A 17,444-nucleotide genomic window follows, 5' to 3' on the forward strand; every position below is an offset into this window, starting at 1 on the left:
GATATTAGCTTGAAAGTTTTCATCATTATCTGGGATGTATAAAAAGTTCTTTACTTTTGACAGAAGAGGGAAAAGATAAATATTCATGCCTTTCTGATGAATTATAGTGACCTAACTCCACCTTTCCCTTTTTCCTTAAAAATTTTATTCAGTCATCAAGGTGGTCCTAAAATCTGGCTTTTGCCATAAAGCCTTTCTGCTTACCTAAACTAGAAGACCAAATTCTTCATCCAGAAGAGGTGTGTTCTAAAATACTCTCTTGAAGCATTGTATATATCATCTTGTGTTGTTATTCATGATTTTTTTATTATGTCTTGTCTTTTCTTCCCCACTTCATTTCTTTGAAGACATGTTGCACCCACTTATTAAATATGGTGCAGCATGCTGAGCACAGTACCTTCCTGTATTTTAATAGATTAACCTAATTTCAAATATGATGAATGCTGTTCTTTTGAGTAATTTGTAGTTCATTTCTTGAATTTATCCACACTATGTAGCAGTCATTCATTATGTAAAATCATTTAAAAACACAATAGAGAATAATTTCAGCTAATCATGTATTGTCACTTGAAGTTTACTCTACAGTGCACGTGGACAACTGCATATTACTAATGAGCTCTCACCTGTGGGCTTTCAGTGGGCTGACATGGTGTAGTATTAAGTTCTTTCACTACTCCAGGAAAGATGAAATGGAAAGGGTAATAATAAGCTTGTTTGTTTTAACTTGTTTATCTCATAGGTTAGAAAAATATCAGTCTTGGGATTCTAATATTACCATCACAAAGTTCCTTGTGTCAGGCAATTTCTCAAATGCAGACTATATAAAATTTAAAGAAAAAATGGGCTATATTATCAATACTGATGGACTCTGCTACCAAGTTACTTCCACAGGTAGGCTGAGAAACAAGACAGTCGCTCATGAACTGGAGTGTACAGGTGAAAGTTAAAAAGAGCATCACAGAATGTGTCAAGTAGACATGGAACTGTGACGTCTGCTACAGTCAGAGATGGCTCCCAAACTGGATGGCTCTTGAATTGGCCTTGTTGGGGTGGATGTGATCACTGGAGAAAAGGGAGGGAATGAAGTGAGAACATTTTAGGAAGCAGAAACCCCAGAACCAAGTGACTAGAGCAGAGTGTTCATTGGAGACTGGTAAAATAGGTGGGCAGCTGCCAATATGGTCTTACTTGGGATATTTTCTTTGAACCAAAGATTCTCCTATATATTGTGAAATTGCCACCTTCAATGAATATTTGTCATTACTGTTTTGTTGTTGTTTTTTGTTTTGTTTTTAACAGAGAAGCATTTGACACCTTTGTAAAGTTAATGGAACAATTGGGGATTCAATGCAGTGATTTGCTAAGGAGAAGTGATATCATGGATTCTTTAAAAAATGAGAACTTTGACCTGGTATTTGTTGAAGCATTTGACTTCTGTTCTTTCCTGGTTGCTGAGAAGCTTGGGAAGCCATTTGTGTCAATTCTTCCCACCCCATTTGGCAGTGTGGACCTTGGGCTACCAAACCCGGTGTCTTATGTTCCGGTATTCCATTCCTTGCTAACCGACCACATGGACTTCTGGGGCAGAGTGAGGAATTTTCTGATGTTCTTGGATTTCTTCTTAAGGCAATGGCGAATCCAGTCTACATTTGACAACACCATCAAGGAACATTTCCCGGAAGGCTCTAGGCCGGTTTTGTCTCATCTTCTAAAGAAAGCAGAGCTATGGTTTGTTAACTCTGACTTTGCCCTTGAATTTGCTAGGCCCCTGCTTCCCAACACTGTGTATGTTGGAGGCTTAATGGCCAGACCTGTTAAACCAGTACCACAAGTAAGTGAAACCTTAGCACTCAATAGGGACTTCATGTAGAGCTCTTCAGTGTAGAGTTGGTGGCTCCCTTGCCAGTGGAAATTGGGAGTGAAGTAGGATGAGACAAACAAATTTTTCTAGTTTATTGTATTGTATTGTACTGTATTGTATTGTATTTTAAATTTAAGAAATTTTTGAAAGTATAATATGAATTATTGACAGTAGATACCATATTGTGCCTCAGACCTGTAGATCTTATTGATCTCATTTAACTTTATAACTCTTCCTCCATTAAATATTAACTACCTTTTTTCTCTTTATCCCAACCCCTGATATACACATGAGAATGCAATTTCCACTTTTTATTCTATGAACTTGACTATTGTAGATGCTTCATATAAGTGAAATCCTGCAATGTTTGCTTTTCTGTGACTGGCTTATGTCACTTAGCATAATGACCTCAAAATGCATTCATGGTTTTATATATTGCAAAATTTCCTTCTCTATTTCTTTTTTAAAGTTTACTTATTTTGAGAGACAGAGAGTGGGAGGTGGAGAGGGAGAGAGAGTGCAAGAGAGAGGATCCAAGGATGTTCCCCGCTGTCAGTGCAGAGTCTGATGCAGGGCTCCATCTCACCAACCATGAGATCATGATCTGAGCCAGTATCAAAAGTCTGATGCTTAACTGACTGAGCCACCCAGGCGCTCCCAAATTTCCTTCTTTAAAGACTAAATAGAATTCCACATGTATATGTGTGTGTGTGTGTGTGTGTGTGTGTGTGTGTGTGTGTATAATTTCTTTAACCATTCATCTTTTGATGGACATTTAGATTGTTTCAACATTGTGGCTATTGTGAATAGTGCTCCAGTGATTATGGGAATACAGCTATCTCTCTGAGATTCTGATTTGCATTCTCATGTGTATATACACAGAAATGGAATTGTTGGTTCATGTGCTGGTTCTATTTTTTTTTTTTTTTGAAGAATGTGCATACTGTTTTCTATAGTGTCTGCACCATTTTGCATTCCCAAAAGCAGTATGCAAGGGTTGCAATGTCTCCATATGCTCAACATTTGTTGTCTTTTATTTCTTTTATAATAACCATACTGACAGGTATAAAGTGATACGTTACTGTGGCTTTGATTTGCACGTCCCTGATTACTAGTGTTGTTGAGAATTTTTTCATATATCTGCTGGCGGTTTGTATGTTGTGTTTGGATAAATGTCTATTCAAGTCCTTAGCCTATTTTTTACTGAGGTTATAAGTTTTTTTTGTTTTTTTTTTTTTGCTATTGAGTTTTAGTCCTTTCCTATACATTCTAGAGATTAATCTCTCTCTTTCTCTCTCTTTTTTTAAAGTTTATTTATTTATTTTAAAGAGACAGAGACAGCCAAGCTGGGGAGGGGCAGAGAGAGAGAGGGAGAGAATCCCAGGCAGGCTCCATGCTGATAGCTACAGAGCTCGATGTGGGGCTTAACTCATGAACTGTGAGATCATGACCTGAGCCAAGATCAAGAGTCAGACGTTTAACCAACTGAGTGACCCAGGCGCCCCCAGAGATTAATCTCTTATTAGGAATATGGTTTGCAAATATCTTCCATTTGTAAATGTCTCTTTACTCTGTTGATTGTTTCCTCTGCTGTGCAGAAACTTTTTAGTTTAATATAGTCTCACTTATTTTTGTTTATTGAGTTAATTTTGTTTCTGTTGCTTGTGCTTTATCATTGAACTCATTGCCAAGACCAATACCATGAAGTTTTTGCCCTGTTTTCTTCTATGAGCTTCACAGTTTCAGGTCTGGTGGGGAAGGGGCAGAGGCAGGGGGACAGAGTATCTCAAGTGGGCTCTATGCTGACAGCAGTGAGCCTGATATGGGGTTCAAACACACTAACTGTGAAATCATGACCTGAACAGAAGTCAGATGCTCAACCAATTGAGCCACACCCCCGGTCTAATGTTTAAATTTTTAATCCATTTGAGTTTTTGTGTGGTGTAAGGTAGGGGTCCAATTTTATTCTTGTTCATGTAGCTATCCACATGACCTGGTTAGGGATTCTGGTGAGAGGGTGTTTTCATAACTATTCACTGGCTTTGGTGAGACTGGTTACACATTTGCCTTGGGTGCACTACTCTTTCATTTAGTTTCTGGATTCCTTACAAGGGAATTTGACCATGAAATATTGCTGAATTAGCATGTTTTTCAGGGGAAGGAGCATCCAGAGCTTCTTACTCTGTCATCTTGTTGATCCCAGGGTCCACTTTCAAGGAAGCCCTTGCTATAAAGGTCATGGAAGTACTGTTAGGTACATGGCTTTGATATTGCAAACCTCCTTAAATAATGGCCCTAAGCTCTTCCTATGTCTTACCCTCGTCCTAGCCTTGCTGGTAAAAATGCTTCAATAAGTTGATATTTTAATATCTACTTTTTATGATCATATATAGAATAATTATGTAGTGAGAGGTCACCGCAGTTAAGGATTTTAAAGGAGATTAGTTATCCATGATGAAATGTAAAAAAACTGAGACATAATGTAATGAGGCAGGATTGGGTGTGACTGACAAGACCTGCAGGCATAATCTCTAATGTCTCCTTCCTATAAAGGCCTGGTTCCTGACTCAGCCTAGATTTTCTGATTTGATTGATCTTGGATTGGGTCTAGGTAATGTAATATTTACATGCTACCCAGGTGGTCTGAAGGGAGAGCCTGAACTCAGAACTACTGCTCTAGAAGTTTTGAAAAAGGTGGAGAGCTAAGATTAGTGGCTGCCTGTTGCCTGTAGGTAGGTACTTGGGTGCTATTGTATGGACATTATCTCATATATTGTATGTCATGCCACCTTGAGATAACTGTGATGATCTCCAAAATTATAAATGAGAGGACAGACATTCATGTGATGTGCATATTATTCCCAGTACCATTTAGCTCAGAGCAGCAAAAGCCCAGATCTGACCTAGGCACCAAAATCTCTAACCTCCCCCTACTGATCTTGCATTGAGTGAACAGAAAAAGTTGGGGAATGATTCATGGGCAAAATGGACTTTGGTTCATGGTGGCATTTCTTAAGAAACAGAACTGGGAAGGAAGATACACCAGGTTGAAAGAACAGGTGGCCCCATGTGTGGAGGTATATGTAAGATGGCCATGAGGCTGGGTTCTCTTGGTGACACTGGCCAGACCAGTGTAGCTGAAGATTCAATTATACAAATAAAACTAGGCCAAAACACAGGCCTTACCTGACATGATGGTGGGTCAGGTCTTGGAAGTGAGACAGGAGTTATTAAGGAAGAGAATAATGGAAGTTAAAGTGTGTAATCCATGAGATAACAGATGCTTGCTTTGAACGATTTTTTTTCTCTCCTTTCCTACTTTTTTCTATTGAGATCAAATAAACATATAATAAATTTTACCACTTTAGCCATCTTGAAGGGTATAGTCAGGGGCATTAAGAACATTCACATTGTTGTGCAACCATCACCTGCATCCATCTTTAGAACATTTTCCTCTTCCCAAATGGAAACTTCATACCCACTCGATAGTGACTCATTATTTCCTCTCTGCATCCAGACCTTGGCAACCACTATTCTCATGTTGTCTTTATGAATTTCACTACTCTAGGTGCATTATACGGGTGGAATCATACAATATTTGTTCTTCTGTGATGCCTTGTTTCACTTTGCATAATGTTTTCAAGATTCATGCATGTTGTAGCATGTGTCCAAATTTCTTTTCTTTTTAAAATGTTTATTTATTGGGGGGGGGTAGAGATGGAGGGCAGAGAGAGATAATCCCAAGCTGTCTCTTCACTGTCAGTGTAAGGCCCATGTGGGGGCCAATCTCATGAACTGTGAGATCATTACCTGAGCCGAAATCAAAAGTCCAACGCTTAACTGACTGAGCCACCCAGGTGCCCCTGAATTTTAAAGCTGAGTAGTATTTCACTGTATGTATATACCATATTTTTTATGTATTCTTCTGTCCATAGACACCCTGGTTACTCCCAATTTTGGCTATTGTGAATAATGCTATGGACAGTAGTGTTCACAAATATTTGTTTGAGTCCTTGCTTTTGATTCTTTTGGGAATATGCCAAGAAATGGAGTTTCTGGAGCATATGATAGTTGTATATTTATGTTTTTGAGAAACTGCCGTGCAGTCATTCACAGTGGCTGCACCAGATTACCTTTCCACTAACAATGCATAAGGACTCTATTTCTCCACATCTTCACAAACACTTGTAATTTTATATTTTTGTTTTTTTTTTTGTTTTTTTGGTTTTTTTTTGTTTTTTGTTTTTAAAAATTTTATTACTCACCATCCTAATGGATGGGAAGTGGTGTCTCACTGTGGTTAGATAAGAATTTTCCTGATTAGTGAGGTTTACCATTTCCTAACCTTATTGGCAGTTTGTATCTCTTATTTGTTCAATATCTGTTCAATATCTGTTCAAGTCTTTGCCCATTTATGAATCATGTTTGTTTTTTGTATAGAGTAGTTCTTTCTATAATCTCTTATCAGATATGACTTGCAAATATTTCACCCATTCCCTGGGTTGCCCTTTCACTGTGTTGATAGTGACCTTTGATACACAAAATTTTTCTTTTTGATGTAATTTTTTATTATGTTGCCTGTGCTGTTGGTGTCTTATATGAGAAATCACTACCCAATACAATTATATGAAGATTTCTCTATTTTCTTTTAAGAGTCGTATGTGTATAGCTCAGATTTTTAGGTCTGTCATCCATTTTAAGTTGATTTACCATATGGTATAATGTAATGGTTGACTCTCAGTTTTTTTGCATGTGGATATCCAGTTTTCCAATATCACTTGCTGAAAAGACTGTCTTTTACCTAATGAATGGTCTAGAACCTTTGTCAAAAGTTATTTGACCAAATATACCTGGGGTATTTCTGGACTTTCTATTTTATCTTATTGATCTACATATCTATCTTTTTTGTCATACTACACTATTTTGATTACTGTAGCTTTGTAGTAACTCTGGTATCAGGGAATGTGGGACCTCCAACCCTGTTCTTTTTTCCACATTGTTTTGGGTACTCATTGTTTTTGAAATTCCACATCAGCTTATGATAGGTTACTATTTCTGCCAGAAGCAAATGTTGTTCACTATTGATAGAGATGCATGGTACCTGTGGATCACCTTGGGAAGTACTGGCATCTTTAAAGTATAAGTCTTCTAATCCGTGAAACCTGAATTTTGTTTCCACTTATTTGTGTCTTCTTAATTTCCTTCAACAGTGTCTTATAGTTTTCAACATAGTTCAATATAGTTACCTCCTTGGTTAAGTTTATTCCTAACTATTTTTTTATTCTTTGGATTGTATTGTGAACGAAATTGTTTTTCCAATCTCCTTCCTGAAATGGTCATTATTAATGTAATGCAATGGATATTCTGAGCTGATTTTATTTCTTGCTACTTTCCTAAATTTCTTAACTCGTCATGACAAATTTTTTTTTGTGTGTGAGAGAGGAAACTTAGGATTGTCTGCATATTATATCTTGTTATGTGCCATTATTTCTTGGTGCAATCTTTCTATTCTTTCCTCTCTCATTCTCTTGAGAACTCCATAATGCATATATTAATCTACACAAAGGGGTCCTGTGAGTCCCTCACACTCTATTCATTTTTTTGCCCTTTCTACTTTTTTCTCTTTAGACTTGACATTTTAGATGTCCTGTCTTCAAGTGTACTAAGTCTTTCTTCTATCTGTTTTGGTCTGCATTGAACTACCCTAGTGAATTTTTCAATTCAGTGATTGTATTTTTTGTTTTGATTTCTTTTTTTGCTTTTTTTGAAAAATAAGTTCTGTCTCTTCTTGCTATTATTCTCTATTTGTTCATATATTGTCTTCCCGATTTCCTTTAGACCTTTGTCCACTTTTTTTTAGCTCTTTGTGCATATTTGGTCAATTTAAAAGTCTTTGTTTAGTAAATCCAATGTCTGTTTCTTCAAAGAGGGTTCCTGGAGATTTATTTCATTCCTTTAAATGACACATTTTGGCTTTTAGTCTCTCTCTTTTTTAAATATGTCTTGTGATCTTTTGTAGAAAGTTGTGGGCATTTGTAAACCTAGTCACCTCTAGTTGTGTTTGCAGGCTGCCATAGAACACCTTCACTAGTTAGTGGGGAATGTTTAATACTTTGGATAAGCCAGGGAAGACAACTTAAAGTCTCCTTAGGTATTTTCTGAGCATTTTTCCTGTCTGGACCTTTGTGTATGCGTTCATTCATCTGATTCTTCCTGTATACTTGGCCAATTTTAATGTCTTAAGTTCCCAAAGAGTCTTACCCAGATTCTGTTCAGGGACATAGGTGTTTTGTTTCTCTTGCCCCAAGATTCTAAATTCTGCAGTATCCCTGCAGATTTTACATGACATTGTGCCCTCTATTGCCTTGCAAGACTCCCACCAACCTGATATCTGAGCTATATTGCCATATCCAGTCAGAGCTCTGAGCCTGGTGAGATCTTAACTTGTCACCTGGGAGCCTACAGAGTGGCTACAATGTTGCAAATTATTTCATTTCTTCTCCTCTTACAGAAGGCAGGGCTACCACTGCTGCCTCTGGACCATGGCATGCCACTTCAGGAAGAGTGTGGGGCCAGAAGAGTAAAATTGCCATGGAAATTCTCACCATTCTGAGTGTGTGTGTTTTTTTCTTCCTGAATGGGCATCTGTTTGGTTTCGGTATATCACTGACTATTTTCCCAAGTCGTATAAAATTATCTGAGTGAGTCTTTAGCCTTTTTTGTCGTTTTTTTTTTTTCCTGTGGGGAGCTGGGAGTACTCAGCTTCTTATTATGATGTCATGCTCTGCCTTTGCCAATTTTAAATTATAGATTTACACTGATCTTATAAATGTCAAGTGACAACAAAGCTGGTTTTTACTGGTCCTTTGGGATGATAGTTTTTATAGTGTTGTGCTGGATGGAGTTAAGAAGGGCCAGAATGGTACAACGAGGTAAGCTGGAGACAGTCAACAAATGCAGAGGAAGGAAGATTGACAAAGGATATGAAACTAATTTTTAGGGTGTTAGATCATGAACTTCTTTAAGAATCATCTAGGGTGGCTATGTGCTAGTTAAAATCAGACAAAATAGACCAATGTCAAACCTTTTACAGGATATAAAAGGTATTTTATAACATGTCTAATGTAACAAAATCAATCAGCATAATGCAACACATCTATAGAATGAAGAGGATTTAAAAAAAAGCTAATCATTTCAAGAGATGCAGAAAAAATATTTGACAAAACTAATGTCCTTTCATGATAACAACAGTCAGAAAGCTAGGAGTAAAGAGGTATTTTTTGAACACAATAAAGAGTATTTATGGAACACTGACAGCTTTAACATCATACTCTATGGGATAGACTGAAATCCTGCTGCTTCAGATCGGTAGTCTAAGATGCCCGCTTACATCACCGCTATTCAAATATACCCTACACAAAGCAAGTAGGCAAGAAAAAGAAATAAAAGGCATCCAAATTGGAATGGACAATGTAGAAATGGTTTGATATTCATATGACATAATCTTGTATATAGAAAATCCCAATGAATTCATACAACTTGTGTTTTCATACACTGGCTATGAACAATCTGAAAATGAAACCAAGCAAATTATTCTATTTACAACAACACCTAATTAAACTGAGGAGGCGAGAGACACATACACTGGACACTACAAATTTGCTGAAAGAAATTAAGGAAGACCTAAATAAATGGAAAGACATCTCAAGACCATGAATTGTGATACTTAATATTGTTAAGAGAGCAATACTACTCAAAGTGATCTACAAGTTTTACGTAAGCCTTATCAACACTTGAGTGGCTTTATTATTACTTTTTTTTCTTTTTTGCAGAAATGGAAAAGCCAGCCTTCATCTCACATTGAAATGTAATGGAATGCAAATAGCCAAATCAACATGAAAAGAACAGTGTTTGATGACACACATCTGTGACCAATTCATTTGTGACAAGGGTGCCAAGAGCAATCAATGGAGAGAACAGTCTCTTCAGCAAATGGTGCTGAAACTACTGGATATTCATTCCCATGAAAGAGAATATATTCCACGCCTTCCTCACACCATATACGAAAATCAACTCAAAATGGATCAATGGCCTAAATAAAGAGCTAAAAGCCAAAAAGTTCTTAGAAGAAAAGAAAGGGCTAAATTGCATGGACTTGGACTTGGCAATGAATTTGTAGATGTGACATTGAAAGAATGAATAACAAAAGAAAAAATAGGTAAATTTGACTTCATCAGAATTAAAAGCTTCTGGAGAAGCTTCTCTGGAAGCTTTTAATTAAAGGGGACATTTTATAGAAAATGAAAGGACAACCTCTCAGGTACCAGGCGAGTATGTACTCTCTTGCTGCTTTTCATCCTCATCTTGGAGGTCCTAAGAAAGTAGTAGGAGAAAGAAAAAGCAATAACAATCATGTAGATTAGGCAGGAAGAGTTAAAACTGTTCTTTCTCACAGATGACATGATGGTCTATCTAAAAAATCTGAAAAGTCAAGAAAAATATTTCTGGAACTAGCAAGCAATTATAGTAACATTAAAGCATACAAGTTTAATATAAAAAATCCATATTTTTCTTGTATATCAGCCGTGAACAGGAGGATGTGAAATTAAAACCACTCTACTATTTATATTTCACCACTAAATATGAAATCTTGGGAATAAATACTAACGAAACATGTATAAGATTTATATGGAGAAAACTACAAAATGCTGATGGAAGAAATCAAAGAGCTAAATAAATGGAGAGATACTCCATATTTATGGGTTGGAAGACTCACTATTGCTAGGTGTTAGTTATCTCCAATTGGATCTATAGATTCAGTGCAATCCCACCGAAAATCATAGCAAATTATTTGTGGATATTGATAAATGGATGTTCAGATTTCCATGGAGAGGCAAAAACCCTGAAGGGCCAACACAATATTGAAGATGAAGAGCTAAGTTGGAAAACTTACATTAATCAACTCCATGACTTATGAAATGGCTAAAGTAATCAAGACAGTGTGCTATAAGCAAAAGAACAGACAAATAGATCAATGTACTAAGAATAGAGAGTATACATAGATCCACACAAATTTAGTCAAATGATCTTTGACAAAGCTTTAAAAGAAGTACCATGAAAAGAAGACAGTCTTTCCAACAAATGGACACAGTTCTTACATCTTCAAACAAATTAACACAAAGTGGGTCACAGAACTGAACATAAAATGCAAAAGTATGAAATTCCTATGAGGTGACATAGGAGAAAATAGATGACAAAGTGCTTGGTGATTGTTTTTAGATATAAAATCTAAGGAATGTTCTATGATAGGGTTGATAAGTTGGCTAAATTTATTTTAAAAATAAAGAAGGTGTGGTTTCTGTATACAATGTAATACTTCTTGGCAATTTGCATTTGCAGCAACGTGGATGGAACTGGGAAGTATTATGCTAAGTGAAATAAGTCAATCAGAGAAAGACATATATCCTATGTTTTCACTTATATATAGATCTTGAAAAACCTAACAGAAGACCAGGTGGGAAGGGAAGAGTAAAAAAGTAATTACAAAGAAAGAGAGAATGAGGCAAACCATAAGAGACTCTCAAATATAGAGAACAATCTGAGGGTTGATGGGGGAGGGTGGAGGAGAGGGGGAAATGGGTGGTGGGCATTGAGGAGGTCACTTGTTCGGATGAGCACTGGGTGTTGTATGTAAGCGATGAACCATAGGAATCTACCCCAAAAACCAAGAGCACACTTTACACACTTTATGTTACCCAATTTTATAATAAATTATGTTAAAAAAATAAAAATTTCTGTTCTTGGAATTACCTGTCAAGGGAATAAGAGGTGGAGACACAGACCAAGAGTAAGTATTTGCATAGATAAACCTGATAAAGACTATTATTCAAAATGTAATACACACAAATACACAACCATATATATAAAATACACAAATAACTCTTAAAACTCAGTAATAACAAAAAAACCCCAATTAAAAATTTTTAAATGGGCCAACCACCTTACCAGAACTCTTATCAAAGAAGACGGACAGATGGCTCATAAACATGTGAAGGAGACAAATGACAGATATTTCTCCAGCATCTACCTCAGCCCCCAGAGTGCCTACTGCCCCCTACTGGGCCAGGAGAGCAACTGGCACTCACCCAGACACTAGCACCTCTGGTCTGTCATTGGAACACTCCTAAATGGCCATATCTCCACAGACAAGGATGAGGGATGAGGATGACCCTGATACTGGGCCATGTTCACAATGAAGAAAGAGGTTCCCATCACCTCAACTTTCCTCTTCTTAAAACATTGTTATACATGGAAGTCCTGTATCTAGATGTCGCTGCTATAGTATGCATTAAGTGCCTCATGTGCAACGTGGGCGATTGTGGTAGTGGCTGGACACCTAAGGCTCTCTTGACATTTATTTGTGATTATTGAAAGTATTTGTATGGTATGGTGTGTCCTGAGGTCTCAGAAAAATGACTTGAAGGCCACCATAAACAACAGATATGAGCAGAGTGCAGAACCTCCCTAGCTATCCTCAGAGCTATGAGAACAGTATCAAGACAGTGAGCTCTAGGCACTGACAGGAGGGTGTATTCGGTTAATAGATGTCTTTCAATTCACAGGTGTCTAGGTTTCCATGAACAACTCTGTTCACATACTTTCCTTTCTTACCACTCCAGGAATTTGAGAATTTTATCAGCAAGTTTGGAGACTCTGGTTTTGTTCTTGTGGCCCTGGGCTCCATGGTGGGCACCTATCAGTCCCAGGAAGTTCTCATGGAGATGAACAGTGCCTTTGCTCATCTCTCCCAAGGGGTGATATGGAAGTGTAAGCTTTCTAAGTGGCCCAAAGACGTCAAATTGGCAGCAAATGTGAAAATCGTGGACTGGCTTCCTCAGAATGACCTCTTGGGTAAGGACTGACCAGATCTATTTCTCTTTTTCTACTTATGTCTCTTTAGGGCTCCACGGGGCAACTCCATCACTGTGAGAAGGGATGTTGGTAGCTAAAGATAATGTTTAGCGGACAGGAATGGACCAGCCACTTGGAGTTCCTGGGAAATCAGGCTATACGTCAAAAATGTTTAAAAATGCCGTGTTTGCTTCTTCCTTTCTATTTCAGTCCTGATATTTTCAGTCGGAAGTGATATTTTTGTCAGGTTATTTTAACCCTAACATATTTGCATTGAAGAAAGTTATCCAAACCTAATCAAAGACGGCTTGTGGACTTTGAGAACACACATCAGGGGTCTTCTTGTCATTGCTTTTCCTGGGCCCTTTAGAACCTGTTAGGCCACGTGCCATTACACCCCCCCCCCCACACACACACATGTTAGCACATTCTCCTATGCTACAAAAGGTATAGTCATACTTTCAAAAAATTGATGTTGATGGTGTCTGAAGGGTGTGCCAAAATATCTGACTGTCAAGATGAATAACTTGTCAGCCAGATATTTGGTCCATAAAATTGTCTGGTAATAGTTCCTTACACCCCAAGGTTTTCTTTGTCCTTGTGCCAGTTTTTTGAGCACGCTAGCTGCCACCACAACGGAATACCTCAGAGGTTCACCCCAAGATTATTTACCCCAAGGCTCACAAACATATTGGGAACTTAAGATAGAGTGTTCTGCATTTTTTTTTTCACAAGGCATGGACTAAAAAGGATTCTGATTTTCAAGGAAACACCAATCGATTCTGATGCACATCCCTGTTGAGAGGCACTGTTTGAGATGAACTCTTCATTATCAACACTTGTTTTGGTTTTCTCTAAAAAAGAGTAGAGTAGCACATGGGAACTGGAAATACTGAGATGGGTGGTCCATCACACCCTACTTTAGAGGATTTCTTATTAAATTGAGGAGAAAGCACATAGAGTGTATGTTTGAGGAATGCCAGGTGAGATGCGATGACAATAAAAGTATTAAGACTTCAATAAGAGGAAAATAATGGGCAGTGAAGGAGAGAGGGTGAGACGTGGAGAGTGAGAGACAGAAAAGAGACAGAAGGAGACACAAAGAGAGCAGACATAAGAAAAGCAAAGAGAGAAAGAGGGTAGAGAGAAGAATGGATGGATGGATAGGTGGATGGATAGTTGGGAGGAGGAATATGCCTTGCTCAACACTGTTCTCTGCAGCTTTCCCTTGGCTGTGAGTCTTAGATGGATTGACTTAGAGGAATCTCTGTACACAGACAAGGCCAGAATCTTCTATCTTGGAATATGCACCCTTGAGTGTGTTCAAAGCTGGATCAGTAAATCCATTTTCTCCACCATACCTTGAAATCCCTTGGTATTTTCCTCTGCCCTGATGCTTTCCCTGGTGTTCTGAAAGTTTTCATGCTGAAATATTCCTGATTTACAACAGCTCACCCACGCATCCGTCTTTTTGTCACCCATGGTGGGTTGAATAGCATAATGGAGGCCATCCAACATGGTGTGCCCATCGTGGGGATTCCAGTCCTTGGAGACCAGCCTGAAAACATGGTCCGAGTAGAAGCCAAGAAGTTTGGTGTCTCTATCCAGTTAAAGCAGATCAAGGCAGAGGCATTGGCTCTGAAGATGAAGGAAGTCATAGAAGACAAGAGGTATGCAGCTCTCTGAACTTGTCATTGAGACTAAAAGAAGATATGAAATACGATGAGTACTGTGTAGCACTCTTTTGCAAAAAGGCAAAACTTTAGGGACAGACAATGATATGTGTATGATACTAATACCTGTTCTGTTTCCTCTGAGAGTAAGACTAGGCGTTTAGGTTAGATGCTGAGAACAGTTTTCTACCATAAGTATTGCAAAGACTCTGACCTATTTACACTGGGTCTCAGAGAGGTGTTATATTTTGATGCTGCTTATAGTAGAATTTCACTGAGGCAGGAGGTCTCCTTTTTGTCCCCCAATAAGCCACACTGTTTCTCCAGCCTCAGGCCCTTTGTCAGTGCTGCTCCCTAGAACATCCTTCCTTCTCCTCTCAGGACTGGTTCCTTCATGACCATTGGGCTCATCTTCAATGTCCTCTCCTCAGAGAAGTGGTCTTTGTCTGACAGTCCTAAATGCACTCCTCTCTCACCCCCTTCAATTGTAATTTGTTTTTTCTTCTTAACACTTCTCAGGATAGGTAACTACCCCATTTCTTTCTGCTTTTGCTTTATTGTGGGTCCCTCATATTAGAAAGTAGAGAGTAAGCCCCCTTGGATGGCCAAGTGTGTCTGTTTTTTCCCCTGAGCTCACCGGGCCTAGCACAGGGCCTGCCACAAAGTAGGTTGAGATGAATTTCTGTTAAGTGAGTTGGTAGAAGGACCCATGATGTCTTATGTAAATTCCCATCCAGCACAATGATCTGATAATGAGGATGGGTGGAATATCTTATTAGCATCTTCAGGACATCTACCCTGAGTCAGGGGTATGTTACATCACATATATTCATACGTGCTTTTTCCTTTAGTGTACATAAGCCTCCTGGGAAGAGACTTTTCCTTACAGCTTAATCACTGTTTTATAGTTTAGCACTTTTTGGCCCTAGGCATGGATCTTTGCATGAAGGCACCAGTTTGAACTTTTCAATGTGACCCAGCTAGACTGTGGCAAGACCAGTGGTGTAGACTCTAAGTCTAAAGTTCTTTTTTTTCCAGCAAAAGAGCAGACACAGGATTAAAGCGAGAGATGGCTAATGTCTGGGAAAAAGACAAGAGCCCCAAATAAGGGTCCTTGCCCCATATTTATTCAGATCAGAAGGCTTGCAAATGTGATGGGCGTACACAGAGAGACAAAGAAACTGTGAACATTAACTTTTGGACGTAGGGGAAAAAGGAAGTTTTGAAGATATACAGTGTTTGGGGTTTGGGTCAATATAAAACAAAATCTGGGTAATGGGCAGATGGGTAGATGGTTGTTAACAGCAGACAGGAGGCACCATGCCTGTTTATCTTAGCTAGCCTAGAGGATGAGACAGGGGAAATAACCTCAGGGTTAATAAGGCATCTTTTCTTTTGTTAACTATCTTCACTCTGGGCTGCTTCGCCTGCAGCACAGTGGTCCATAGTCTAATTCACCAATTTACCTAACCTGGCCCCATTCTCCTGTGAAAGCAGCTTTTCTGCTATAGTACTAAACTGGGGGTGCTTCCACCCTGAACATCTAATCTTGGTTATTTCATATACCTATGTATTGGGCACCTGTGTGCTGTTTCTATTTCAGGCCTTTGCCTCTCCCTTTCTATTTTGGAGGCTCTGCACCCCCTCTCTATTTTGCCTTTGCACCTCCCTATTTCTGGCACCTTTCTGCCTCCCTATTCTTGGGGTGTCTTTGCACCCCCTATTTTTGGAGTGCCAATCTGGTTTACTGAAACTCGGGTGTGAGCATTTTAGGACTTTGTATTTCTTTATGCCTTGTTAACGCATTGGTGTAAGCCCAGGGGATTCCTAAGCTTATCCCCTCCAGACCAGGCCAGCACTTTTCCTTGAAACTGAGTCTTCTGTGCACATGGAGGAAAGAATGTGTGTGTGATACGTTGTCTCTAAGTCTTTTGAGGCCAAAGGAGTAATGCCCCGCCTCTGTGTCTGCCAACAGGTACAAGTCAGCAGCGGTGGCCGCCAGCATCATCAGGCGCTCCCACCCCCTGACCCCTGCCCAGAGGCTGGTGGGCTGGACCGACCACATCCTCCAGACAGGGGGTGCAGCCCACCTCAAGCCCCATGCCCTGCAGCAGCCATGGCATGAGCAGTACCTGCTGGACGTCTTCTTGTTCCTGCTGGTGGTCACCCTGAGCACCCTGTGGCTCTGCGGGAAGCTGCTGGGCATGGTGGCCAGGTGGTTGTGTGGGGCCAGGAAGCTGAAGAAGGCTTGATGGGGGTGCATCCTTGATGGGTATTTGAGAAGCCACTGGTTCTACAAAGTCTCCAACCATAAAGGAAACCCCTAGTGTCTCCCTGTATTCCACCTGATGGTGGCACATAAATTGCTCTTCAATGCTGCCTGTGTTTAAAAATTCTTGGGACATCTGGGTGGCTGAGCCGGTTAAGCGTCTGACTTCAGCTCAGGTCATGATCTTGCAGTTTGTGAGTTCGAGCCTCACTTTGGGTTCTGTGCTGACAGCTTAGAGCCTGGAGACTGCTTCGGATTCTATGTCTCCTTCTATCTCTGCCCCTCCCCTACTTGTGCTCTGTCTCTATCAAAAATAAATGTAAATAAAAAAAATTAAAAAAGATTCTTGTGAAGGATTCTTGGGATTCTCCTTTAAATTGTGGTAAAATATCCATTATATAAAATTTGCCATTTTTACCATTAAGTATGCAGTCAGTGGCATTTAGCCATTGTCTTTACGCTGCAAACATCTCTACCACTCATTCCAGAACAGTTTTCATCATTCCAGAGTAAACTAACTCCACGTTGATCAAACAATGATTCCTCATATATATGCCCCCCTCCACCCGAATCTCCATCAATCCCTGTTCTACTTTCTGTGCCTGTGAATTTGATCTTGGCTTCTTGACTTGCCCCTCATCAATGGACTCCTCACTCAGACCCAAACCTTTAGCAGGCAGCCCACCTTCCTCCCCACTCCCTGTCCTTAGCACAGGGCCATGTTTACTCA

The 17,444-nt window shown here is 39.2% G+C and overlaps 1 protein-coding gene across 1 annotated transcript in view; it reads left to right on the forward strand.

Annotated features, from left to right (window-relative positions):
* LOC115524752 (UDP-glucuronosyltransferase 3A1-like) overlaps positions 1 to 16,880 on the forward strand; it is a 29,480-nt gene extending 12,600 nt beyond the window's left edge. The window contains exons 4-7 of the mRNA XM_030331377.1: positions 1,300 to 1,831; positions 12,541 to 12,772; positions 14,223 to 14,442; positions 16,421 to 16,880. Of these exons, the coding sequence (XP_030187237.1) occupies positions 1,300 to 1,831; positions 12,541 to 12,772; positions 14,223 to 14,442; positions 16,421 to 16,697 (1,261 nt within the window). The 3' untranslated portion in view covers positions 16,698 to 16,880. The remainder of the gene's footprint in view (positions 1 to 1,299; positions 1,832 to 12,540; positions 12,773 to 14,222; positions 14,443 to 16,420) is intronic.
* Positions 16,881 to 17,444: the final 564 nt, after the last annotated feature.

This window comes from Lynx canadensis, chromosome A1 (assembly GCF_007474595.2).
Source record: "Lynx canadensis isolate LIC74 chromosome A1, mLynCan4.pri.v2, whole genome shotgun sequence".
In the NCBI taxonomy this organism is placed as follows: Eukaryota; Metazoa; Chordata; class Mammalia; order Carnivora; family Felidae; genus Lynx; species Lynx canadensis.